The sequence below is a fragment of the Nymphalis io genome, chromosome 4 (assembly GCF_905147045.1).
Source record: "Nymphalis io chromosome 4, ilAglIoxx1.1, whole genome shotgun sequence".
In the NCBI taxonomy this organism is placed as follows: domain Eukaryota; kingdom Metazoa; phylum Arthropoda; class Insecta; order Lepidoptera; family Nymphalidae; genus Nymphalis; species Nymphalis io.
The window spans coordinates 5,637,822-5,664,589 of record NC_065891.1 but is presented as its reverse complement, the minus strand read 5'-3'; the positions used below and the strand labels follow the sequence as shown (position 1 = coordinate 5,664,589).

Below are 26,768 nucleotides of genomic sequence, written 5' to 3'. Positions count from 1 at the left end.
GGTTTTGGTATAGGGACGATTTCAATATAACGCCATTGATGAGGTATTACATTCAGCGAAAAGAATTTATTATATAAATAGCGCAAAATGAGAATACCTTTTTCTGGTAAATTTTTTAACATTGAGTATGATATACCATCACAACCAGGAGCCGTGTCAGTAGACTTAATAGCTAATAAAATCTCTTGCATAGAGATAGGAGTTTCTAAACTGCTATTGTGAATATCAAAATAGGGCTTGGGTGGCAAAACATAGTCGGGGGTCAAGGATTTTAAAACATCTTGGGTAAGTTGTTCATCAATATATGACTTTGTAGTTCAATATATGAATTCAGTTGAAGAAGAAGTTTGATTTAATGACGAACAATATTTATGCCAGGAAATAGAATCAGCTTTTCGAATTTTTTTTGTAGTTCAGATTTTTTTTTTTTGTAGAATGTCGAGATTACTTGGTGTTCGGTTTTTTCTAAAGTATTCTAAGTAAGAGCCAGTCGACTTTCTGCAACTAATTTTGATAATTTACTATTCCAATATGGTTTCGGGGTAAAATTACCTGTTGGATTTTGATTTATGTAACTATTTGGAATATACGTATCCGCTGCTTCATTTAAATATGATATAAAAACATCGTAAGCCTGTTGAGGATTTTTTGTAATCTTAGGTCGGAGAATATGCGATCAAGATATTCCCGATAACATGGCCAGTTCGCTTTTTTAAAGGTTCGTGTTTTAAGAGGTTTTAATATGGGCTTAATAACAGTTGTCAATTTGATAATAAGGTGATCAGTTCCTAATGTCTCATTAGTCACTTTCCAAATAAATTTCTCAAACACGTCAGATGATACTATTGATATATCCGGAGAAGACTCTTGTAGAACGCCGTTAACCAGTCTAACACAAGTTGGTGATGAATCGTTTAATGTTGCAAAATTACTATCTAATATAGCTTTATAAATTTGAATGCCTCTTTGATCAACCCTATTTGTATGATGGCCATTAAAATCTCCCAAAATTAGTGTGTTTTTATCAACTAAAGAAAATAAATGGTCCCAATCACTCTGACTAGTTCTTACGGAGGAAGGACAGTACACTACAATTATATTATTAATATGTAAACAATTAAAAATTTTAACAAAAATTATTTCAATGCCTAAATTAGGTCTAGAATTTAAATGTATCATTTGAGCTTTAACAGAACGATGAGTAAGACCTGCAACGCCTCCATAACTATCTTGTCTATCCACTCGATGATTGTTATATTCATTAATTGTAAGGTTCGTTTCTGAGTTTAGCCACGTTTCACATTCAGCAGCAATATGAATTTTCTCTTGCACTAACAACTGACGGAATGCACCTAGCTTCCCTTTTATACTATTTATGTTTATACTCTGTGCGTTCCATTGCATAATATTAATCCTATTCAATATAACTTCACTTTCCACTGTTAAAGAAATGTTTAAATGGAGACACAAATTCGAATTTCTTTCGATCACACTCATAAACCACTCCAATAAGACTACTATAATCTGTTCTATCTTCTTCATCGCTGTAAGTTTTTTCATAAAAAGAATATTTGCAAGCTTCTGTAGCAAATCAACAAATATCCCTTTTTTATACTATCTTCCTTATTACTATCATCTTCTTTGATGTCTGCCATGATAGATTCAGTCTGAGATAAAGCATCCCAATTAAATGTTTCATTCAATCAACAGCCAATCATTGTACACTGCTGAACATAGGCCTCTCCCAAGGTGCACCAAAGTTCCCTGTCCTCCGCCTTCCGCATCCAGTTGGTGCCCGCCACCTTCTCAAGGTCATCGGTCCACCTGGCTGGAGGGCGCCCTACGCTGCGCTTGCCGATTCGCGGTCTCCACTCTAGGACTCGTCTGCTCCAACGGCCATCGGTTCTACGACATACGTGACCAGCCCACTGCCACTTCGGCCTGCTAATTTTGCAAGCTATGTCGGTGACTCCGGTTCTTTTCCGGATAATCTCATTTCTGATCTTAACCTTCAAAGATACTCCGAGCATAGCTCGCTCCATAGCACGCTGAGCGACTTTGAATTTGTGGACTAGTCCCGCAGTTAGTGTCCACGTTTCGGCACCATGACATATCATGGTAGGGCAAATGTTTCATTAGTAGATGTATTTTTTTTATTAGCACTACTTTTGGGTTTTTATTTATTTTTATTTTTTAGTATGGTATCAGATGTCTGAATATGTTTCGTAGACTTTACAGCCCCGGCATAGGTTAATTGACTGGGTGAAGTGTAAGGAATATCTTTCGTTTGAACTTCTTCACATTTATAATTTTCGTTCTTTGCTGGTAAGGATAGCGAAACGTACATTTCTTACGCCTTTTTATAAGTACAATTAAATTCAGCCATGATTTCACGTATTTTTCTTTCTTTTTTGAATACAAGGCAATCCCTGCTCAATGATAGATGAGATCCTAAATAATTAACACATTTAAGATTTATTGACTCACAGTTAGCATGATTAGATCCACACTTAGGGCATATCACTTTTGTACTAGGGCATATTTTTTTACTATGACCATAACGCCAACATTTAGAACACTGTGTGACGGGAAATATATATATATATATGTATATATGTATATGATATTAAAATTAAGATTGAGCCATATATATTATACATACATCGATACATACATATATATACATACATATACATATATATATATATGTATGTGGGGGTAAAGATGAACCTTTAAATCCTAATCGAACTGCTTCACTCGTTAACCAGGCCGATTCGCCGTCTCTCCGCATCAATCGTTTTACAGATAGTAAATCTCTGTCACTAGTAATATTTTCTTTGATATCTTCTTCGCTTAACTCAATTTCTACATTCTTGATGACACCATATGATATTCCTACTTTATATCTATTGTGCATTCTCCATCTTTTTTCTATTAAGTTATTACATGACATTAATTTTTTGCACTTTCTTCATGTTCAAATTGAATCAAAACTTTATACGGGTTTATATATTTTATTCGAGATATGTTTAATATATTTTCTTTCTTTAGTAGTTTTGCTAATTGAAATTGTTTAGGCATTGTCTTTCGAATACACACAATTGCTGTTCCACGTATTCCTTTTCACCATAATTTTACCTTTTTTAGTAATAGTTGTCCATTTATTATTTGAATCTAATTCCCTCATACGTTTTGTTGGTCGGCTAGTATTTTCTTGACTATATTCTTCTAATTCATATGTACAGGACATACATCTCATTCTCCTGTAATTGAATTTGTTCCCTCGATGTGTTTACGCTATTAGAGTCGGTGTAAATAATGTTATCGCTTTTCATAGTAACGCACCATACGACCGGCCGCCGTAATCTTAGATAAGACCGAGCGCGTCTTTCTTGGAATTATGATGGCAATTAGTAAACAACAACAAAAAAAACGACTGCACTACTAAGACGTATCGTGCGAACGTGGGACAATTTCTTACAAGGAAAAAAAAAATCAACTCCGATGCGGCAGTCCAAACCGCCTTAAAAGAGTTTATTGATTCTCGCCCCCATGGTTTTTTTAGTAAAGGGATCAATGAACTACCTATGAGATGGCAAAAGTTCATAGATAACAACGGTGCATATTTTGATTAATTAAATATATTTTACAAAAAAAAAATTGACTTTATATTCCTCCTGTACAAAACGCCAATTTCATATGTAAGGACCTAATATATATAACAGTGCCGGCCAGGGTAGAACGAGAGGAGCGACAGCTCTAGGTGCGAAAATGTCAAAAACAAATCCCCGGGGTACATAAGCGTTGTATGATCTTTTAAATGAAGTAAATATTATTTATATAATATTAACTGAAATGAAATTTATGTGAAGTGAACGCATCGACCAATGGGCGCTGGAGGACAGTTTCGCTTTACCATGATCAAGGGCCAGGGCCGGCGATGTATATATAGCATAGTCATAGGAGCAAGCCTCTATATTTATATTATTATGTAAAAATTCAATTTACGTGAATCGTACGTGCTCAGTGTACGTACGTTTAAGTTCATACAAATAAGCCATATCCAAAACGGCAGAAATAAAAACACATTGTTATTCGTCGAGGATTTATTAACGGTCTCACGCGGTGAGGTCCAGCGGCACGTAATCACGCTGCGGCGGCTTGCGCACGGCGAGCAGAAGGCGACCGGCACGCGCACTGAGCAGCACGGAGCAGCCGCCCGCCACGGCGCCGCGCTCGGCCGCCAGCGCCAGCTGGTTAACTACGCGCCGCTCCACCTCGTGCTTAATCGAACGCGCGCCATAGTGAACGTCGTATCTGTAAGCACACGGGGTTCGTGTCAGTTCTCAGTTGACGTCAAACTTACGCACTATGTAGGGAGTTTCCGGTTACCCGTCGGCGAGCGCGCCCAGGACGCCGCCTTCCCAACGGAGCTCGACAGCATGTCTGGCACGCGCCTTTTCCGCCCAAGCGCGCAACTCCATTTGCACAAGCGTCAGCAACTCCTGCCGCGAGAAGGGCAGGAAGTACACGATCTCGTTGATGCGGCCGAGAAACTCGTCGCGCCCGAAATGCCGCTTGAGGATGGGTCGTACCACCGTGTCCTTGAACTTGCGCGACACCTGCAACGCCTCCTCCTGCTCACCCTCGCCCTCAGACGGAACGAAGGCTTCGGAATTCTCGTCGTACTCTTCTGTAAATTATATTATATGGCGATAAGAAGATTTTGAAAGCCATCGATGCCGTGAAAATTATATTTAATCATATCTGTATGAATAGTGTGATTTCTGGTGATTGTTTTATGTTGAAAATGTTATACAAGAGTGATACTATGTAGATGAGCTCACTTCTGGTCTGGTCGGTGAGTGCGGCGGGCGCAGCAGGCGCGGCGATTGCGGGTCGAACCCGCTGCGCAGCGAGCGCCTCTGCCTCGTGTCGCAGTCGCAGACCATACTGCGCGATTTCATCCGACGCTAAGTTGGACGTCATCACAAAGATCGCATTCTTGCACTCGATCAGCTTACCCTTTCCATCAGTGAGGCGTCCCTATTTGCAATATTAAAATAAAGGCTAAACTCTATTATTATAAGAAACATAATATGATTGTATGTTTGAGTGTTCTTTGCGTTGTACTTGCGCATTATTTGGATACCTCGTCAAAGAGCTGCAGGAGCACTGTGAGAACGTCAGGATGAGCTTTGTCCACCTCGTCGAATAAGACTACAGCGTCCGCTCGCCGAGCGAGCGCCCTCGTTAACTGACCGCCTTCTTCGTGACCTACGTATCCCGGCGGAGCTCCGATCAGCTTGGCTACCTCGTGTTTCTCCTGGTATTCGGACATATCAAGTCGTATGAACGCCGCGGGATCATCACGATGCATATATCTAGCAAGCTGTTTCGCAAGTTCAGTTTTACCGATTCCGGAGCTTCCCAAAAAGAGAAAAACAAGCGGATGTTCTTCGTCCGCCCAGCCATTTTCTTTCCGGCGCACAGCAGCGGCAACAGTCTCTATGGCCGCCGTCTGTCCAACGATATACTGTTTTAAACGCTGTTCGAGGGGAAACCGACGTCGTTCCTCAGCTGCGGCGGCGGCAGCGGTCTCTTCCCAGCGATGAATGTGCTCGAGAATAACGTCGCGAGTGGTAGAAGGGTCCCGAGCATAATGCAGCGCTCGACGTCCGGCATGGTCTCGTGCTGTAGGGTCAGCACCGGCTTCCAGCAATGCTTTGGCAGACGTTGACGAATCAGATAGAGCAGCGTAGTGAAGAGCTGTCCAGCCTAAGAAAGATGCGCGGGCATTCATTGCACTACAGAATTCATCTTCTCGTCTCTGTAAAACCTCTAGTGGATGTGTACCAGATGAGGCCGCGGCAGCAGAGGCCCCTGCGTATTGTTCACGTAGATCGGGTTTTGCTCCAAGACGAAGTAGTTCCTTCACTGTAGCTGGCTGATCGTTGGCAGCCGCGACCATCAAAGCCGTCCAGCCCAAAGCGTGTCGTCTGTCGGCTGGCCCACCTTCGCCATCACCAGAATTTCGTCCGTCATTTTTTGCTGTTTCTAACTGTCTAAATTAAGTTAAAGAGAATAATTAGAAAGTACTAAAAACAATAGAGAAACAAAAACAAAAATGATTCAAGAATGATTCATGAGTAATATCAAGTGATGTTTAGTAAGACATATTTTCATTACTTACTTTCGAAGTTCTTGAACATTCCCAAGTTTTGCAGCAATAAAAAATCTTTTTTCTGTAAAGAAAGAATGTTGCTTTATATTTTTTTTATAGTATAGGTAGGACGAGCATATGGGCCACCTGATGTTAAATGGTCACCAACGCCCATAGACATTGGCATTGTAAGAAATGTTAACCATCGCTTACATCGCCAATGCGCCACCAACCTTGGGAACTAAGGTTTTATGTCCCCTGTGCCTGCAGTTACGCTGGCTCACTCACCCTTCAAACCAGAATATATCAATACTAAGCGGCAGAATATATGATGAGTGGGTGGTACCCACCCAGATAGGCTTACAAAATCCCTATGACCAATTAATTTAAAAATACAGGTTGTTTTAGATCACTAATAAATGTAATGCAAAATATATTTTACTCAAGGTTTTCAAAAGTAACTCTAAATTAACATTTTATAAATCTTCCACATAAGTTTAAATATAAAAAAAACAGGGCAAGTGCGTGTCAGACTCGCACACTGAGGGTTCCGTAGCATGAGACAATAGTGAAATATTTACCAGGTTAATTTAAGATTTAGACTTTTTTTTTAATTTGTTTGTAAAAATTATTTTCTCCATTTTTTTTAAGCAACCAATTATTGGTTTTCGGATTTTTTTCCTTTACTTGTGCTACAAGATATTGTTTCTTGTGAAATTTCATGATTCTAGGTCAACGGAAAGTACCCTGTAGATTTTGATTCCTGTGTATTGGCTACATAAACAGCCATATCTTTTGATTGTGTAGACTTAGAGGTTTGATTTTTTCACAGCTCCAAAGGACTTTATACCTTTGTACATTTATGGGTTCCTAAGAAAAAAGGTCTTGACGGACTGACAGAAAGATAGACAACAAAGTGATCTTATAAGGCTCACCTGATGGAAAGTGAACATATTTAATCGATTTGCTTAAGCACACATATTTGAAAGATTTTTTAAATATATTAACACAAAATTAAGAAAAGATAATAGTTTGCTGAATATAAGTAACTAATTTAAGCATGAACAAGTGTATGTAAAACACATAATGTCAGTGGTGTGAGAAATATTTGGTATTACAAGGATTTTTGAGCTGTAATGAGAAATCAGAACAAACCATTATATACATAATCAGCAGCGATGAGCGCTAGCCCGAGTGAGGCAGCATGTACGGCGTATCGACGCCGTCTCGACGAAGACGAAGCTATTGAAGTACTTAGATTAAATGTGGTGCTTCGTCTTAGTGGCACTGCGAATAAACGTACTGCACCGAATCGAAGCGCCTTCGAGGCTGCGGACCGTATTGTTGACATTTCTTACAGGACTCAATTTAACCTGTGAGCCTAAATAGTTTTAATAATAATTGCAATTGTGTTGTGGTCTAAAATTTATATGTAACCCAAAGCAGCACTGATGTTTCTCCGCATTTTCGGTGTTAAAACCACTTCGTCATATTTTTTTAAAGTTTAGTTTTTATTTTTATTTGTTGTAACGACTTACATCATTTGTTAAATGAGAGATAACTTGACATTATTTTGTTGTTGAAAAGTCACTGTCATAGTCAAAAGAATTAAAAGTGTACGAAATCAGCTGATATGTTTCTTATACTTAATATAAACAAACACAAAATGAAATTTATCTATATTTATATAAAATTATTGTTTAAAAATTAAGACACTTCAACTTTTCCTTATTGAAATATATTTCAATCATATTTCCAATCATTTCTTTTTATTTTCCGAACGCAATTTATGATATCATTCTATTGCTTTCAAACTCAAAGGTGATTTCTATTGGCTCAAGTTGACAATTGACTGTTCAATAAATTTCAATTTCATTAGAGGTGTGATATTTTATTTAACAGAACTTATAAAAATAAAATGAATGCCTAAATTTATTACATAAATACAGTCTGTCTTAGATGTTGTATGAAACATTTTGTTTTTATAAAATAGGTTTGTTTATAATTGCTTGTTCCTAATGTGTTGACATATGAAGTGTGTCTGTTTTTATAAAAAGTTTCGCGGGAATTTGTCGTGTATTATTAAGAAATGGCTTTGGGCGGATCAACGTTCCTGCAGAACGCTACGATGTTGGAGCAACTCCTTGAAGAGATCAATTTTCAGCGGACCAAGGAGATGCGGCAGTTGATGAAGGATGGTAAGTACTATTTACTATTTATACTTATAGTATCAGTCGTTATAATAAGATTCCAATTAGAAATAATTTGTAATTATTTTTATTGTATTTGACTTTCATTTCATTTTAGTTTTGACAGTAGATTTCATTATACAAAATAATAAAAAATATTCTCTGGACCAAACACTTGCAGTAAATTAAAAAATAAATAAATTAGTTCAACTACAAACTTATATAGTCGCATCTCTATGATATAATGCTTAAGACACTGCTATGGAGATTTTATTTAATAGTTTTTTTTGTGTAAATTCTTGATCTAATTGTTGTCATATGTACCTTTGCTTTTATTACACTGAAGATGTTTATATCCTGTACCAATCGATCAGAAGTAATGATATACAAACCTATGGTTCACATATTCTATTTTATTTGCTTATATATCATGCATTACAAACAGTTCTTGATTAATATATTTGTATATAAAATAAAACACTTCTAATTAATTACATATATCCACTTCAATTATGCTTCCAAATTTCCAATAACAACTTCACCAATATTCGAAACCATTCCTAAATTTATAATGAATACATTATTTTAGATCTTAACAAACAATACTATGTAAATTAAACTAAAAATGTATATTCGTCTTTACTCCTGTAGTTGAAATATGCTATACAAAACAACAATGTTTTGGATGTCCTTATAAAATATACTTTGACTTTTTAAATAAATATATATATTATTGTATATAAAATACAACACTTCCAATTAATTACATATATATATATATATATATATATATATATACATATATATATATATATATACATTTATACATTTTAGATTACATTCATAGTTAAAAAATATGTTTTTATTAACCATAGTCATCAGTAGTTGAGTCACCAGATAATAAGTTGAGTCTTATGCTCGTACATTTTAAGCAATGAATTGAATACTGCAATGTCATCTCATGATATTAACACATGTTGTTTTTCTTTTATTCTTAAATATTCACAAAAATGGTTTATGTCTAAACAAATGCCCCATTCTTACATACAATATATGATTTTGTAATTGGTTTGTGAATTCATGGTCGGTCTTGTTAAAAATAAGTAAATAACCAGTAAAAAAACAATATTTTGCTTCCTTTCTAAGTATAAGTAAAGTTTAACAATAATTGTTTTAAATACTTGAATATGTTGCACTTTTCAGTGGACACTATTGTTAAACTTAATTACTTTTTTTTGGTATGCCATGAGCTATTTTGGCACCTGATAATGAACTGCTTACCAATAATGTGAAGTTAGTTAGTCACTGCATAGACATTGGTACTGCAAGGCGTATAAAACACTTATGGAACCTTAGAAGTTGTTCGTTGTGCCTTCAGTTACACTGGCTCACTCACCTTTTAGACTTTTTTAAATAACTCTTCCCCTGTGGTGTAGCTTTATGTTATATAGCCTCTCTCAATAAATTGGCTATCAACCTCAAACAGAATATTTTGCACCAGACTGGTAGATCCTGAGATAAGTGCTCTCAAATAAACATACAAACTCTTCAGCTTTATATTATCAGTATGTCTGTTGTTAACACAAATTACAAGGACATCACAGGATCGATTTAAATACAATGACTATGTCAGATCTTTAAGTCAGTTCCTTGTAGATATTTCTAGTATTGCAGTAATTCTTATTGTCCAAGCCAGTTATATACAATACTAGTATGCCTGCCTGTTGGAGGTCCTGGGTTCAATTCCCAGGTCGGGCCAATAAAAAGCTATTGGGTTTTGCTCTCAGAAAGTTCTCAGTAGCAGCCCGGGGTCTGGAAGTTGGAAGTGTATACACTCCCGTGTCTCGGAAAGGACGTAAAGCCGTTGGTCCTGCGCCAGAACTCTTTCCGGTCGTGTCGGATTGGATCGGATTATGAAAGCTAGGGAATAGAGAGTGCACCTGTGTTTGCGTACACACTTGTGCACTATAATATATATCTCTCTTGAGATTAGCCAATTGCGCAGGAGATATTATAGTGTGTACGTCCTTTTCTGTAGTTAAGACGTGAAAGCGAAACAAACAGACAAACACATTTTCGCATTGATAATATAAGTATGAATACACATGTCATAGAGATACACATAGCTGAATGTCTTCTTTATTTTATATAACGTATTTATTTTATATTTCTATGGTCAGTGTGCTTATTCAGTATAAACAAACGCAGGCTAAATTAATGACAGGACGAAACTTTCGATTACGCAACACTGTATATTCATATTCAACATTCACTTTATGGAAATTGGTTTTGAATATATATCAGTGGCGAATTTACCCGTTTTTCAAGTATAGGCTATATATATTTACCACTTTGCACAACAACAAATGTTAATCTATTTCGAGTGTACAATAAAAGGCAAGCAGGAAAAAATATCGGTAAGACATCTTGAAGACTTTTTTCTGCAAGGCATAAAAAATCAATCGAACAGTCTTTTTTTCGTTCGGTATATGTAATTATAAATCTATTAAAACAATTGTTCCCTAAATTTGCTGTCTAACAAATCTGCCACTCTTGGCTCAAGTCTACTCAGCCTGCTGGTAAACAACTGATCGTATATGTATTTGTTATTTATTTTATGTTGCGTTATGTCGAAAATAACACTGATTATGATAAAGTGAAGAGATGGCCTAAGGAATATAACACGTGGATTAGAACAGAAAATTTTGGGTTCAAATAGACAAGCACCACCGACAATAAATAAAATAAAACGAAGCTATTTAGAAAAGACATTTATTGAACTTTGAATTACAACAGCAATGGTACAAACTGTCATTTATTATACTCACTAACAGACATCGATCAAACTTCAGTGTTATAAATACGTTGGGGTTTTGTAATGGCTTTGGTGAAATTTTGCAATATTTTCATAAGACTGTCTCCACAATTCCTTTATTTATTTCTTTTCAAATATATAATAACATGTACAATAATGTTTTTTTTTTTTTTTTTCTTATATTACTACTACTTTTTAAGAACACACATTCATTCAAGGGACTGCTTGGCCGATTTTTAATTGAATACCGATAGTTTAATTTGCGGTTTCGGAATGTGTTAGTAAACGCATCTCGTTTCCGAGAACCTCTAGTAAGATATAGTACAACTTTTTTCTTTCCTGGTGATATATTCATTTTATTTCATTTAACTGAGTTTAATATCACCTCAATATTAGTCTTAATATCCTACCATAGATTGTAACAAACAATAAATTAACAAATAAATATAATACATAGTTTATAATGTAAAACTTTGAAAATATTTTACAACAGATATGCAAGAGTATCCCGAATCTCCAACATAACATAATATTATGGTTTCTTACTATATTATACAATCGGTGACTGTTATCAGGCCGAAACGAAAGCTTACATTAAATTCAATAAATAATCGTAGCATTATGCAAGTTTAACATCGAGCCTTGGCAATTTTTCTATAATAATTATATCGACACTGCAGTAATATAACTATATTTAAATACATTTTTAAAACTAGCATCTATCACATATCAATTATAAGTAAAATAAGTTTTCGCAATTGTTCCTTTTAATTTGTTTACGAGATTAAATTATACATAGGAATATGAAGCGATAGCCAAATATTTAATATTCATAGGAAAAAAAACTACAAACGACTTTCGATACAACGGTGTATGCAAATTATATCTAAGCCATTGTTTTAAGTTTAGATCAAGATTTATTTAAATTTTCTTCGAAGGCACTTTGTTTTGTATGACCATGGATTCTTACTCTTAAAAATAAATTAACTATTGCTGTGATTATCTTATACGTCTGGATTAATAAACGTGCATTTTATGAATAATAACAACGAAAACGAACTGCTTTAACGTTGAACATATTGATAAATGCTTATTTCAAGAATGAATATGAAGTACACATGTATTATATTGCAGACTCAGGTTTCGTGGTCCTGCAGGGCACGACGTACTGGACAGATCTATTTGTACGCCACTTCCTGTTTCAAGAGGAACAGTCTATCGACTGCGACGATTTACTGTTTTTTGTTCGCAAACGTCACGTCAAAGGTTCTTCGCGCTACCTGCCCAAGTATGAGGTACGTACCTTTCCAATTCTAATACAATTGTTAAATTTTAGGATTTCCTGATAATATTATTCACATTTTACTGTTTTGATAACGATATCATATATTCATTTAAATGATACGAGTAACTTGATAACATTATGTTTTTCATTTAATACGGCAACTCCTGAAACGAGTATTAAGCATGTATTCAATAGGCAGTTTATAACATATTAAATACTTTATTGATAAGACTGAATTATGTTATATAATTGTAATTATATTATTATATTTGTAAACAAGTATTACATCTTAATTAATTTTGTTCTAAATTTGTTCTTACTATATTAGCAAGTAGACGTCGCAACCAACTGGCTACAACACATGTTTTTTAGAATCCAGGTCAGATTAAATGTATTATGCTATCTAATTGTTACTCGATATCTAGTAGTGCCTACGCATGAATAATGGAAAATGATAGTTGTCTGGTTAATAACACTACATTAAGGTTCTAAGTAATAAATTCATTTATATAAAAATACTTTTGCAATCAGTAAATGATTTGTGCACCTAATGTTCCCAAATATCCTATAATACAAATAGTAGTGTTAACCTGCACGAGATTCTCTAACGAAGTGCCTCGCGTGTCTCGCGCGGTGTTCAGGACACCGATACGAACTGCTTGATACGACCGATCGCCAATGTTTATAGGTTAGCACCATTTGGATTATAGATACTATATTCTATTAGAACAATCTTTGGATATACAAAAAGTTTGCATCGATAACAGTTGTGTATTTCATTTTAAACAATATAAAAATATCATTTCTTACAATATGATGCAATTACAATTACAACATGAAAAATGTACAATGCTGTTTACTAGTCTAGACGCGCCACCTCGCACACTCAATACAACGTTCATATTCTCTCGAACTCGCACTCAACGCACATCAAAAACTAATCACAGTATATTTTGTTAATAAATATTATTTTTTTTAGTTAGACTCGAGACTGTTCAATAACCACTTATAAAATATACAATTTATAAAACAAAAAAATTTACAACATTTGATAGTACGTAATTGATCGATTATTATTGTTCTTTGTCAAATGAAAATCGAATCTTAAATCTATTTAACAATAAAAGCTTACGAAGTCGTCGATTAAGAATAGTTTGCAATAGGTATAAGGTTATCACATTTGACACACAGACCGCACACGGTTTCCAAGCTTCACCGGCTCACCCGCCGCCCGGTCGGCCGGTTTGTTCGCAGACGGACGTGGAGGTGTTTCGCAAAGACTCCAAGAAGTTGCCCATCGGTGACCCGGAGATCGACTGGGAGGAGACCGTCTACCTGAATCTGATCGTGCACCAGTTCGACTATACGCTCACGCTGGCCATCTGCACGCGGACCAGCCCCAAGGAGCTGCAGGTGCTGAAGCGGCACTCCCAAAAGGTGAGCGTCATACGCGTTCCGGTGGCGGCGACGACGGGCGAGCGCGTCACTAGCTGAGCCGGCTGAATAGCTTGGTGCGTGGCCAGGGCAGCGGCCAGTCGTAGCGTCGCGGAACTGGCCCGCGCACGTTTCTCTCCAGGTACGTGAATAGCCAGTACCACCATTCACGCTGTATCATGTAGTGATTGTAACCGTTGCCGCTGCGATGCGGTGTAACGAGCAACGAGTGGAACGTCCAGAACAATCGCGTAGTTACGTAGTACGCGATTACAACATCTACCGTGTAATGACCGTGCGCCAGCAGCACGAACGATACGCCGAGAAGAGCTGAGCCCCACATCGCCCAGTGTACCGGCCATAGCTTCTTCGGTGAGTATTCTGCTACGATTAGGTAACTCAACACTAACACCATCGTATGTCCTGAATATATATAATCTCCGCAATATGTATGCTTTCCATTAATAGACAGGCCGAAGCCAGATATCAAATAAAACATTCTTCTGATAACGAGCAGCGGTGTTGTGTTGTTACTTTTAGGACTACAATAATAGGTGGTACTGGAAACAGGCAGTACGGTCACAAACATAGTGACTGACCTGTATAGATACAGTAGGCCGATTATAAAGAATAGTCGTCGGGCGACGATAAATCGATGTTTATGGAAGACGACGACTAACATGGCAACCGTCGTAGATATCATGATCAAGTATTCTGACACAGCAAGACCCCAGTCCCGCGCGGTTATATTGTCGAGCACAATATCGTTCAGAGGTGGCGTTGTGTTTCTATCCGGAAGCCGCTCGTGTACTAAAGACAGTGACATCATGTTAACACATACGCATAAAAATAGAAAAAAGAAAGATAATATTGTCTTCCATATTTCTTTGGGATATCTTTCCTCGCGAACTGTGCCGGGTGGTATCTCCACCATGAAATCGCCAGCATGAGCGCGCTGAGGGGAGTGATCTTGGTCCGGATCAGACTCATCAGTAGTAGGCTGTGGCACGTCCGTCTTGACTGTGCGTGCCAACAGCGGCTGTCGCTGCATTAACTCCGCTTGGCTTGGCATGTCTCTTCTGCTTTCGCTTTGGTGCCGCGATGCGTTGTTGTTTAGGTCATTCCGTTTGAGGCGCGCCTCAAAATTAATGCCCTTGATTTCCTCACGCGCGGTGTTGGTAGCTATGTCAACATGGCACAGCAGCGGAGGCGTAGGTGGTGAGGGCGGCGAGGGCGCGCACGGCACCAACGCTAGCTGCTTGGCAGGCAGCTCATTGGCGAGGTACACGCGCACTGAGTCGACCAGTGGTTCCGCAAAGTTGATCTGCTTGGGTGGTGAGGGCTCCTTGTCCGGGGAGCGAGCTGAGATCGTCATCCAATCACCATTGGCTTGTATTGGGCCTGAAATTGAAATAAACCACATTTACAGCACCAGTTTTATTAGGAACGAAATAAAAACGGTAAATAATATAATTTGTAATCATTTTCACTGTTATTTGTGAGTTTACAATTAAAAATTTTGCTCCACCTCCATTTTGACAGTAGTGTTTAATAAATTGTCAAAATAACCGGTTTATGAATTTATATTAACGCTTATAGTTTGTGTTTATTCTTTATGGCAATTAATGATATTAAGTAAAACGTTAAACGCAAACATTAATAAAACTGAATCTATTATGTTAATGATATACTTGTTTTGTTCTTCAAAACATAATTGCGATTTCACCATTACAACAATTATTTGCACTTACTACGAGCAAATGCTGCGTATTTTATAGTTAATTCTAGATGGTTTATTGTTGTAAACAAATGAGAGGGAAACGGGGTGCACAGTTCAAAGACCGTGGATACAAAGCACGAGGGGCGCGCGGTGGCCGCTCTCCTTTGTGGCATCTGCTAATTAACGATTGTCTGTTAGTTTGCTGCGAATCGTGTTGCATCGGGGTCTGCACGTCCTACTACGGGATGCATTCGCAAAACGGACGAATATAGATCGGTTGAAACGGTAAATTTATCTGTGCATATGTGCGATATGCTCGTTTAACTTCACAGTGCACATGCATCGCGGTAGAAAGCGCACGGAAGTTGCATAGTGTACAGTATCGGGACTCACTCGATCAATGTGTGAGCTGTCATTCCGGCCGAGCGCGGCTCCTCATCGATTCGGCGTGTCGATAGTCCTATGCGCCCGATAGAAAGCCAGGCCTGACTCGCGTCCGGCGAATTAGGGATAAACGAGGTCGTTTCTTTACACTATCTAATACACATCACTTTTGGAATGCGTGGAAAGCGCTCTGAGCTGAGCTTCACAGGTCGAACTTCACTCACACTGTTGCACTGCGCACTGTATCGCGGCCCCAATCTCGATGAAAATATTCTTTTATTCGACGGGCTGCGCGGTTGCGAGCGATCTTGTATGGTGACGGCCGCGTACTAGAAAAGATGTAACACTGGTTGGCTTCGGTATGGCAGCAGCGGCGCTCGTGTGCCGTCGGGTCCCTTCGCGCACGCTCGGCTCAATGGGAATGATTACGCGGGGTGACGTCACCGACAGGCGCTCCCCTCCTCGGCCCCGCTCGGTGCTCTTATACCGGTGACTAGCGGCCCTACTACGTGACCGCAGATGACATTCACTTACTGGTATCATTCATATTCTATCATTATTTTAGATATTTTTATATACAAAAAAATAATCATAAACTTGTCGATTTTAAGTCTTCAAAGTGAATAAAATACGGATCAGAGTATAACTAAGCACAAAGAATAGACTACATCAGAGGATAATAATCATATCTACATATATGTATTGGATACGTAAAGTAACTTAAGCAATGTTTAACATTTCCATTAATATAAGTTAAAGACTTCCGTATGTTGAGGCAGAAAAGGAACCCTTAGAAATTTCGTCACCGTCTGATTTTATCTTTCTGGTTGTATCTCTGTATAAGATGTCTCTGTGTTTGTAAGTGTGCGTGAGAGAGAGAGACAAAGAGTGATGTTTAAGTGTGATTTTTTTATGTCTATATCCATTGTGTAGAAAAAATGACCAATTTACAGTTCAATATTAAGGAAATAATAAAACTATTTAAAAACTAGATTCATGTATCAACTATTCGTGAGGATATCATATAGCACGCACAAGAACAGTTTTAAAAGTAGCTTATCCGGTATTTCTGAAATATATATTATTTTATTTTTTTACCCTACACAGAGGTTAGTGCTTATTTATTATAAAACCAAACATAAATATTCGAGTAAACGTCCTCACACGTCAATATTAGAACCTACCTATACGAAAAACTCTATTACACGTGACAGGGTTTTAATAAGTTATTAAAATTAAAAAATCTTTCCAATCTTGGTAACTAAGATTTTATGTCCTTTGTGCCTGTAGTTACATTGGTTCACTTAACCTTCAAAACCTGCACACGATAATACTAAATATTGCTCTTTGACGGCAGAATATCTAGTAAGTGGGTGGTATCTGCCCAGACGGGCTTGCACAAATTCTTACCTACTAGATATAGATACTAGTATTGTTTCCAGCACCAAGAGTATGCAAAAAATTTAGTCTAATTTAAGTGGTTACAAGATTTCATCTCCGCGTACTGATATGTGACAAATAGATAATTAATTGAATAGTTTTTTATAATATTGATAGTGCTGTAGTAATATTTACATAATTATCTTATACGTATATTTTTATCTGACATATCTCACGATGATAAAATCACGATAATAAAAATATATAATAAACCACGATAGTAAAAAGAACATTAATCTCATAATACAAAAAACTAATTTAACCAAACGAATACGTAGATAAATACGGGGATAGATTATGGGACGAAAACTATAGTCAATTACTTGCTTGAAGCCGGTTTTGATAGCGACTTACTATTCCGGCGTTTACGCCCGGGTCTCCGCCCCCGCTTGCCCAAACTTACGGAATCTTAACGAAGGTCATAATATTGTGACCCAAAAAGGCACACATATATCTGGTATTATTGTGTCAATCGAAAATGTAATGCTCTTGTAACGATTCTTGCCTGTTTTTCCTTTTTTTCTATAGAATAGGTAGGCGGACGAGCACATGGGTCACCTGATGTTAAATGGTCACCAACGCCCATAGACGTTGGCATTGTAAGAAATGTTAACCATCATTTACATAGCCAATGCGCCACCAATTTTGGGAACTAAGTTGCTATGTCCTTTGTGCCTGTAATTATACTGACTCACCCACCCTTTAAAGCGGAACACAACAATACTAAGTACTGTTGTTTTGCAGTAGAATATCTGATGAGTGGGTGGTACCTACCCAGACGAGCTTGCACAAAGCCCTAACACCAGTAGTTACATAATTAGTATTTCACTAGGATAAACCAGTCGCAAACTGTCTTTCGAATCAAATACGATTTACAACCTATAAAAGGAAAAACTGTGACTGCTAATAAATAAAGTACAAAATACTTTTTTATCTCATTGACGATACTTATAATTTTGTTTGTTTAAATGTACTTCGTAATAAAAGCCAGAAAAAAGGTAACTGTTCAAATTTAAATACGAACTACGTGGAGGTGGATTGAATAAGACGTGGAGTTGAATGGACATCCTTCACTTTTACATTCGTAAAATATGAAGGAATCAATCGCCAATTGAGGTCAATTGACAATGAGACCCAGAGGCGAGATCTCGCTTGACTAACAACTGCATCGAATATTTTTTGTCTAGTTTTACTCAACTGCTTTTAAAGAGCAGTATCGATTTTTGAGTATTTGTGTATGTTTGCCTCTTTTATAATGCCACGAAGACTAGATTTTATCATATGAGGCGTCGTTATATACATATTTATTGTGGAATTGAAATAGAACTTATGAAATGAGTCAAGAACACTAAGACGATTGAAGAATTCTTTTTCGACTGCATCTTGCATTTCTAAATCAAATCTTATTATTTGATTGTGTTTATTGAGTCTGTTGTATTACTTCGCCTAAAAGAATAGTATATTATTTCTTAAATTAAAATTGAAGACAATAATAACGTAACATTGAAATCGATATTAACTACATAGCATGCAGCAGTCACTAAGGTTTACACGTCTAGACACATTTTTAGTATCGTTTGACGACATTATGACCGGTATAATGTTACAACTGCAACCACTAAACAAACCAGCCCGATATGCAAATTAATGTCTGTCAAGCAAGCTATTAAAGTTCTTATAGTTTTAGCAGGGTGGTTCAGAATAGCGCGCTAGGAAGTATTGTAAATCCTGTTTGTATAACGTATGATAAACAGCGCATCTAAGAACAGTGATTAAATGGATAGACTAACTGCGTAGGTATAATTTTAATATTTACAATTATAATGTAGATAAATATTATAACTTTTTTTTCATCAGCCTACTAACTACAGTAAATAAATTTTCATATTAATAATTTTATAAGCTGCAAAAACAATATAATAACATATGATTTTCAATTTGCCAATGCAAACAAAAGCCAGCATTCTAATTTCTATTTAACCTTTATATATATCATTAAGTTATACTAATAAATCTTAAAGTTATAAATAATCAAAGTAAACAGACGTTTTATTTCAATTTACGATGTATAAGTTCCGACGATGTTTGTCGATTCGTTCGATATGTGACCAGTCTCTGGAGCCAGCTCAAAGCTTCGCGGTCAAGGTCAAATGGCATCTCATTGTGTAACAGACTCCTCCCGACCGGCTTTCATTATCAAACACCACTTTAATAAAATTATCCTAACGGTATTTTATATTTCGAAGTAATTGTGAATTATATGTATTTTTTCGAACTCGGACTTATGTACTGTATACATAATAGCATCGCGTAATTAATAAATAAGCACTATATTAAAAAATTAGAAAGTATGAGAATATTTAAGTAACGTGTATCTTAATTTATGTCATTTAATATATATGTGTGTGTACATTTTTTTTTATTTCATCCGGAATATTAAATACGTCAGAAATTACGCAACGGAAGGAAACTCAAATAAATATGTATATTTCTGTCTAATTTTAAATTCAAGTTTTTATAATTTATATTTTTCTTGTAAAGTTAATGCGTAAAGTGTATTGAATATAAGTATAAAATTAAAAATATATTAAACTCGTTATCTTAGACATGAATAAATTACCTCCTTACCTAACTTTGTATTGTTTTGTAGTTTTTTTTTAAATTATTTTCTTGTTGTTTTTTATTCCACATTGTTCACTGTATTTTATTAAGTATATTAGCGTTCTGTTCATATAATCCTATAGTATATCTTTGTACTAAATAATAAAATAGTCATTCCTTCAAGAACATGTTCTTAATCCATTGACGCCTTAGTGTAGTAGAGAATGATGACGTAATGATATATGAAACTTGGCAACGAGAGCTCTAATGAAACCTTACGAATCCAATCTGTTGCAATTGCTAAAAGAAACCCTACATATTAAATCGATGTTCAATGTAAGAAAGTATGTAATCGTGAATCCTATGTTTTCATGCAAAACCCTTTGTGACTTCAATGGGAAAGAAATTGAATCGATTGAAATTTCTCCTAGAATACTTCTCAATTTTCTTAACAATGGCTCGCCGCTCGAAAAATATCGATGTTTGTAAGGAAAAGTTAAATTATATAAAGTCCGCTCTCTGTGATTAAATTTATTGTAGTTATACGATGACTATAAATAACTATATATAATTAAATTTTATTCTTACGCTTTCAAATTTTATTTCTGGAATTTTGTTACTAGCTTAGTTTTTTCTATACCAGAAAATCTTGTATGGCAAAAAAAATTGTACTTCCATTTTGCTTGAACACAAAATTCTCTTGAATTCGGTATTGTTCACATTGTTCTAACTTCTATCTATGCCTGTATAAAAGTTATTGTGATGTCACGTTTCAACTCCCAAGCATCGTGGATGAACATTACTGTTTCCGTTCGTTTTTTATTTAACTTGTAAATACCAAATCATCGTGTAAAATGTATATGATGACCATGTTCTCACGTCGATAAAAATAAAGGCATAAAAGTATTGAGTCAATAGGAAGAGCAAGGACAATGCTATTTTATATTGAGGGGATGGATCTTTTTATGGTGACAGAAAAGTAATCTAATCGTGGACATAAAAATATGAAATAATTAGTAATATTATTATGCAACTATTTTAAAACGAAATAACGTATCACCGTACAAAATCTTATCCGAGTAACTTTCCGACTCAAAAATAGTAACGAATTGAGAATAATCGTTTATTCGTTGTGTTTAATTTTAAATTATTTACAGGCACTAACACTTTTTGCTCCTCGATTAATTAAGAGCTTCACGGAATCTGTCGGTCATGCCATTTGTTCCATGTGTTTTTACAAAACTTATAATTAAACATGTAAACAAAATAATTGTAAGACTGAGAATATTTAAGGCCTTAGTTCGAATATGATAAAGGAACACAATTATAGTGATACACTATATATTAATATAAAATTATTGTTTCTAGATTCAGTCTAAAATTATTGTGATTTAGAAAGCAAGCGTTGTTCTGTACGATGTTATTGGCTCCTTAAAAATGGTATGCATATCGTCATGGATGCTTAGCCCTAGCAGTTAATGATGACAGTTTTTTGTACAATAAAGATTAAACTAAATTGCAGCAAACAACACATTAAATTTAAAATATTTTCTTAAAGTAATTTTTAATACAATGTTAATTTATAAAATGCCATGTTATTAATGGAAGTATATATCGAGTTATTTCAGCATGCAAATGATTCTTCGATGCACGTTGGCAGGTGTACGCGTCTCCGAGCCGGCGCAAGATGGACACAAAGGGTGAGGGTGAGGAGATGACCTACCCCCATATTTGCTTCATGGTCGATAATTTCGATGAGGTAACGTTAATTTGAATGTTGTCATTATCACTATTTATGATGTCCTAAAATAAGATGTATGGTAGGCGATTTATTATGCCACGACTTGAAAGTAATAAATTAAATGACGAGTCAATATGTCTTTCGCCAATTGTATTTTATTGTCATATATATCAAGTTTTATAATACTAAGTTGTATCAAAATGACGTGTCCATCTCGTCTACTATTTATGATACACGGGTTTCTTATGCGCGTGCTTAAAAGTGTCGCTCAAATGATTTGGCAAACGAATGGAAGCAATAAAAAATATACAAGACGCCATCAATATACTCACTATAAAATATCAGTCAGTTATATTAAAAATAAGGCGATCTGCATCAATATAATGTATAACCAGTATAAACAGTAATTTACATATAAAAAGTACGGTTTATATAGTTATAAGCTGAGTATATACAGGATTCGAGCGGACGTGATAACGGTTATTGTAGTGGCGGCGCCAAAGCGCAGAATGCCAGAGGGGGGAGGGGATATCGTCCACTGTTTGACTAACAAGAGTAAAACGATCGCTATTGAAACTTTGCAGATTGCAAATACCAACCATTGCAGATAACTTGCTGACGGTTTAGATATATTTATAGCTAACAGTTGAAGTTGTTTTGGTAACGTTACAACGTAGTTTCTTCTCTAAACATCGGGTCCGTCGTTAAAGATCGTTAGAATTTTGTAGTACTATATTTATATGCATCCGTGATGTCTTTACGGACGATATCTCTAGCGAAAGTAAAAGACCGTCACGCTTTGGTGGATCATCGTCAATGACAGTCGTGTTAATGATCTTACAAAGGCGGCCATCTGTTTTTGTTATATTTGCAGTTCTCAAATACCTACATAATATTTATACCGTCACTTTTATCGTTCGTTTCATGATACGAATAATTTATCCAATATAATACCATATTTGATAAAGTTATTATTATCGTTACTTAATGATTCTCTACAAGTGGTTTAATTGATTTTTAGAGATTAATTTTTCTAATATATACATTATATGTTATATTAATTAATTATTAAATAACATGTTTTGTTTTTGTAATCGATTTAAAAAAAATACAGTTTTTTTTTAAAGTTTTTAACAGTTAAATGCTTATTTCATGTTTTAAAATATTTTAGCTGATAGGATGAGTGTTCTAAAATTGATGAATCACATGAATTCGAAATAAGTAAATAGTTACGAGATAAAAACTTATTTGTATGACTAATATAATACGAATAAATTGAAAACCATCCACGTTATATTGCCAATTGCCCCTATAGTTAACTAAACGATCTGTTAAGGTGGACGAACTTGACCGATTTCCGCGCCATTGGGACTATTATTTTTAACCGACTTTAAATATATGAGGAGGTTATTTGTTTGACGCGTAAGATTTTTATTTTAAAATGCGTGTATATAGTCGTATATAGTCTACCATTATTACTTGATTCCATCCTATAATTCATAAAAAAATTTGTTACTCTTTCACTAACATTACTTAAAACTTGTTGAGTTTTATAATTGAGAGTACATCGTTTATATCTGTCAAGCATAGTCTTTAGATTTACATAAGTATGTATGTACAATTATTAGAGATAAGAAATAAATAAATAGAGCCTAAGATCATCTTATCAAACTCAATGTTACGGTTTGAAAACCGTTTTTGCCGCGCATATGTAGATATTTAAAACCTGACACATTCTTAAGCTGGCGTAAACCGGTATTATAATTGTCTATTAGTTTGCGGAAATCGAGACCTTGTGACTGTATTTGATTGCGGCTGTTTCACTACTCGCTGTGGATGTATGATCAAGATCATGGACTTATTTTAAGTATGCCATCGATAGTGCATGCAGTGCAGTTGCCTAAAGGTTGCTCACATCATCACATATTACATACATACGTTTAATGTTTTTGCATTTTAGTGTTCAGGATGATTTAATATTTTTTAATCGCGGTAATATATATTTTTTTAATATAAATAGCGTATTTTTTAATTTTTTCCTTCCTTGTAATATCGTTGTTATGACAATTATAAATATATTTTTTTTGCGGTAAGACGATTCTAAAAACAAAACCTCCATTACTAAACTACCTAAATATTTTTTAACTTTAAATTATCAACAAAATGTAATCTTTCTTTGAGTTTTATTGTTACGCTCCCTAATTGCCTCTTAACTTGTCAACTGGGAATGGCTGATGGACAACGACAAATGATTTAATGTATATTGAACCTTACAGTTAAAAGATTAAAGTATATTATATTATTTAATCGGCTGTAATTGCAAATCATTGAGTAAATTGAGTATGTATACAGAAAATAACATTATCATTTTGAACTTTGTCTAACACGTTATAAGGATCACATTTACCTGTAGGATTGTTGATATGTACATTTATTTTTCGCATAGAAATTATCGTCATATTTCCAGTTCTCCGTCTCAATCAGTTTAAATAATATGTTTATTGTTACTCTTGTCATAGCTTGCATCGACTCCTATTAACAAATTAGTGTCGTTATCTTTAGTTAATGATAATTTTTAAAAGCATTAGCTTAAACTGGAATGTGGGCTTACCAAACGATGTTATTGTATTTTGTTTAGTAAATCGCTTCTAAGTGGAAATACGTTATTAAGTAATGTTTAACGATCACAATGTGTATTAATTTAAAACGTATCCGTTGAGAACTCCGACCTCAATGAGGCAATGGGACAGAACTTCGTCTGTTCTCGTAAGGGTACTTCTCATTGTCATATATGCTTCTCGACTCAGTTTTAGTAAAGCATTTATTTAGCTATTGCCGTCTATTTCTAGTCGATATTGTTGTCAAACTCGTTTAATTAATTCATTAAATTTTTTTGCCGAATCCGAAAAGTTTAAAAAAAAATAAAATAATTTATACGTACATTTGAAGTAGGTAATGTTTCCAAATGCTATGAATAAACGAGTCAATAATAACATCAGTTCGCAGGACATTACAATACATACTTTAACTGAAGCGAGATCAAATGCAAATTATAATAATACTGCTTTTCGCCCGTTTTGGAGAGGGCGGTGGGTTCAGGTGTTCGGTTTGTAATTTCTGTAATCCTGACAACATGATCGGTTGAGTGAAACAAATTAATAAACTCACTTTCGCGTTTGTAATATTTAGAGTAACACTTGCATTTACTATCAAAATTTTAGGAAAATACATTTACTAGAAATTAAAATCACTGCTTTGGAACTGCTATAATGTTCCGTGGTTCTTTGGAATTTTGAAGTATTGTACGTTTTGGCGCCGCGGTAGTAATTACAGCATAGCCCTCCGGGCCAATTACGCGACGAAATTGCTTGGAGCAGCTCCAGCCGCCCTAATTACTGACATCTACCAGCGCAATGCTCTAATGAAAAAATACTTCCGGACTTTAAAGAAATATGTAAACATCGCATACATTCCAGCTTCTAATTTGTGAACGCTATTATCGTCGCCTACCTGTTGATCTTAAACGCGAGGTATGCTAATGAGTCGGCGGGGCTGTACCAATATCAACAAAACATGTTTGTTCTCGTGCTAAACGTTATGTTCAAGGCCCCGAGTTCAATCATTGCGTTAGCTATTTGGTCCTCATTGAGTATTATTTCGAAATTGACTAAACGCCTTCTGTCTCGATACATTCATTTTTTTTGTCTTAATGTCGTCGGCAGTAGAGCGAGTAAATCTATTAAATGCCGATTCACTCCAATTTGAAAGGTTTTCGATTGTAAATTCGTTATAAAAATGTTCAGAAATTTCCCACATTTCATTGTACAACAAGATTTCACTATTGATAGCTGATTTTGTATCCAAGTATCTAACCGCTTGAAACAATGATGTCTTTGTTCCAAGCTCTGCGGACAAGTCAATCGTGTCACGGCTACCATATTTTCGTTTATCTTTATTTCTCACGAAGTTTTATATTTTATGTTTAACTATCGGTCATCACGAAACTCATTTACATCTAACCCTGGAAATGATTATATGTAAATATTTGTCATTTAATACACAATTGTGAATTTCTCGGAATATTTAAAAGTATTCCTAGGAGTTAAGTTTGTTAAGTTCTAATAAGTACATAGTAATATGATAGTCGAAAATCTTTATGGAATATTTTTTAATTATTAAATTTTACGGTTTATTATGACAGCGAAAATGTACATAAAATACCTAGTGACATTGAAACATCATTAAAACTGACCTTATTATAGTATCATATTGTATTAGTAATAATCCAATTACAGGGCAAATGTTACGTTCATCGTTGCACAATGATTTTCACATAACCTCCATTAAAAACATTAAAATATTTGAATAAATTCAAATGGATTCTGTCACAAGCACCTACTTTTTGTCATGAATTGTAAATAAGCCATCTGATTGGATTGTCGATGCGTCCGAAAAAAAAAACAAGAATTAAATACCTCTACTAATTTATTTAAATAAAAAAAAGCGTTATGTAATAAAAATTTTGCCTGTTGTTAATTGTTTTAACTGTTTTTAATTAAGATTCGGCTGAAATTCTTTCACCGGCTCTCCTTTCGATTTCTTAATAAACAATAAGTAAGTGTAATTCTATATTGAAAAATGATTTCGACTTCATTTGACTATTGTATGTGTTATCATACAAAAGTCGTACTGATTTTATTTCATACATGTATAAGTGTATCTTAGGAGTTTATTCTAGTGGAAAGCGAATAACATTATTAATGACACAAAACAGATTGAATAACAAAGTACTCCAGAAACTACGTGTAAGGTAATTTATAAATTTCAATTCTTTGGCCACTCGACTGTGACTTTGACGGTATATCTGTCTGTCCATATTATTGATTACAGATTGGTTTTGACGATTTGTTAAGACATTTTTTTATTTCCGATAATCGTATCTCGACAGACGTGTTCTCCGTGCCTTTGGAGTATCTTTTCCATAATTTGTATTTAT

At 35.3% G+C, this 26,768-nt stretch overlaps 4 protein-coding genes across 5 annotated transcripts in view; 2 read left to right on the top strand and 2 right to left on the bottom strand.

Annotated features, from left to right (window-relative positions):
* LOC126781583 (spondin-1) overlaps positions 1–26,768 on the top strand; it is a 232,186-nt gene that overhangs the window by 168,043 nt on the left and 37,375 nt on the right. The gene's annotated exons all lie outside the window — the stretch shown is intronic.
* On the bottom strand, positions 4,095–7,732 carry LOC126781586 (caseinolytic peptidase B protein homolog). The gene is made up of 6 exons (XM_050506488.1): positions 7,319–7,732; positions 6,194–6,245; positions 5,153–6,065; positions 4,848–5,046; positions 4,393–4,693; positions 4,095–4,317 (listed from the first exon to the last, which is right to left on the bottom strand). The coding sequence occupies exons 1-6, from the start codon at positions 7,512–7,514 to the stop codon at positions 4,119–4,121; spliced, it is 1,860 nt and encodes a 619-aa protein (XP_050362445.1). The 5' UTR covers positions 7,515–7,732; the 3' UTR covers positions 4,095–4,118.
* The window catches only part of LOC126781605 (uncharacterized protein KIAA0930 homolog), a 36,751-nt gene continuing 18,021 nt past the window's right edge, over positions 8,039–26,768 (top strand). Inside the window, exons 1-4 of the mRNA XM_050506524.1 lie at positions 8,039–8,361; positions 12,302–12,462; positions 13,707–13,889; positions 21,692–21,790. Coding sequence (XP_050362481.1) covers positions 8,253–8,361; positions 12,302–12,462; positions 13,707–13,889; positions 21,692–21,790 — 552 coding nt within the window. The 5' untranslated portion in view covers positions 8,039–8,252. The remainder of the gene's footprint in view (positions 8,362–12,301; positions 12,463–13,706; positions 13,890–21,691; positions 21,791–26,768) is intronic.
* LOC126781593 (phosphatidylcholine:ceramide cholinephosphotransferase 2-like) overlaps positions 11,111–26,768 on the bottom strand; it is an 83,611-nt gene continuing 67,953 nt past the window's right edge. Inside the window, exons 1-2 of one of the 2 annotated variants that reach the window (XM_050506501.1) lie at positions 16,000–16,340; positions 11,111–15,287 (exon numbers count right to left, since the gene is read on the bottom strand). In XM_050506501.1, the coding sequence (XP_050362458.1) occupies positions 13,939–15,261 (1,323 nt within the window). In that variant the 5' untranslated portion in view covers positions 15,262–15,287; positions 16,000–16,340 and the 3' untranslated portion in view covers positions 11,111–13,938. Of the gene's footprint in view, positions 15,288–15,999; positions 16,341–26,768 lie in introns of those variants that run through there. The other variant, XM_050506500.1, reaches the window with a different exon arrangement.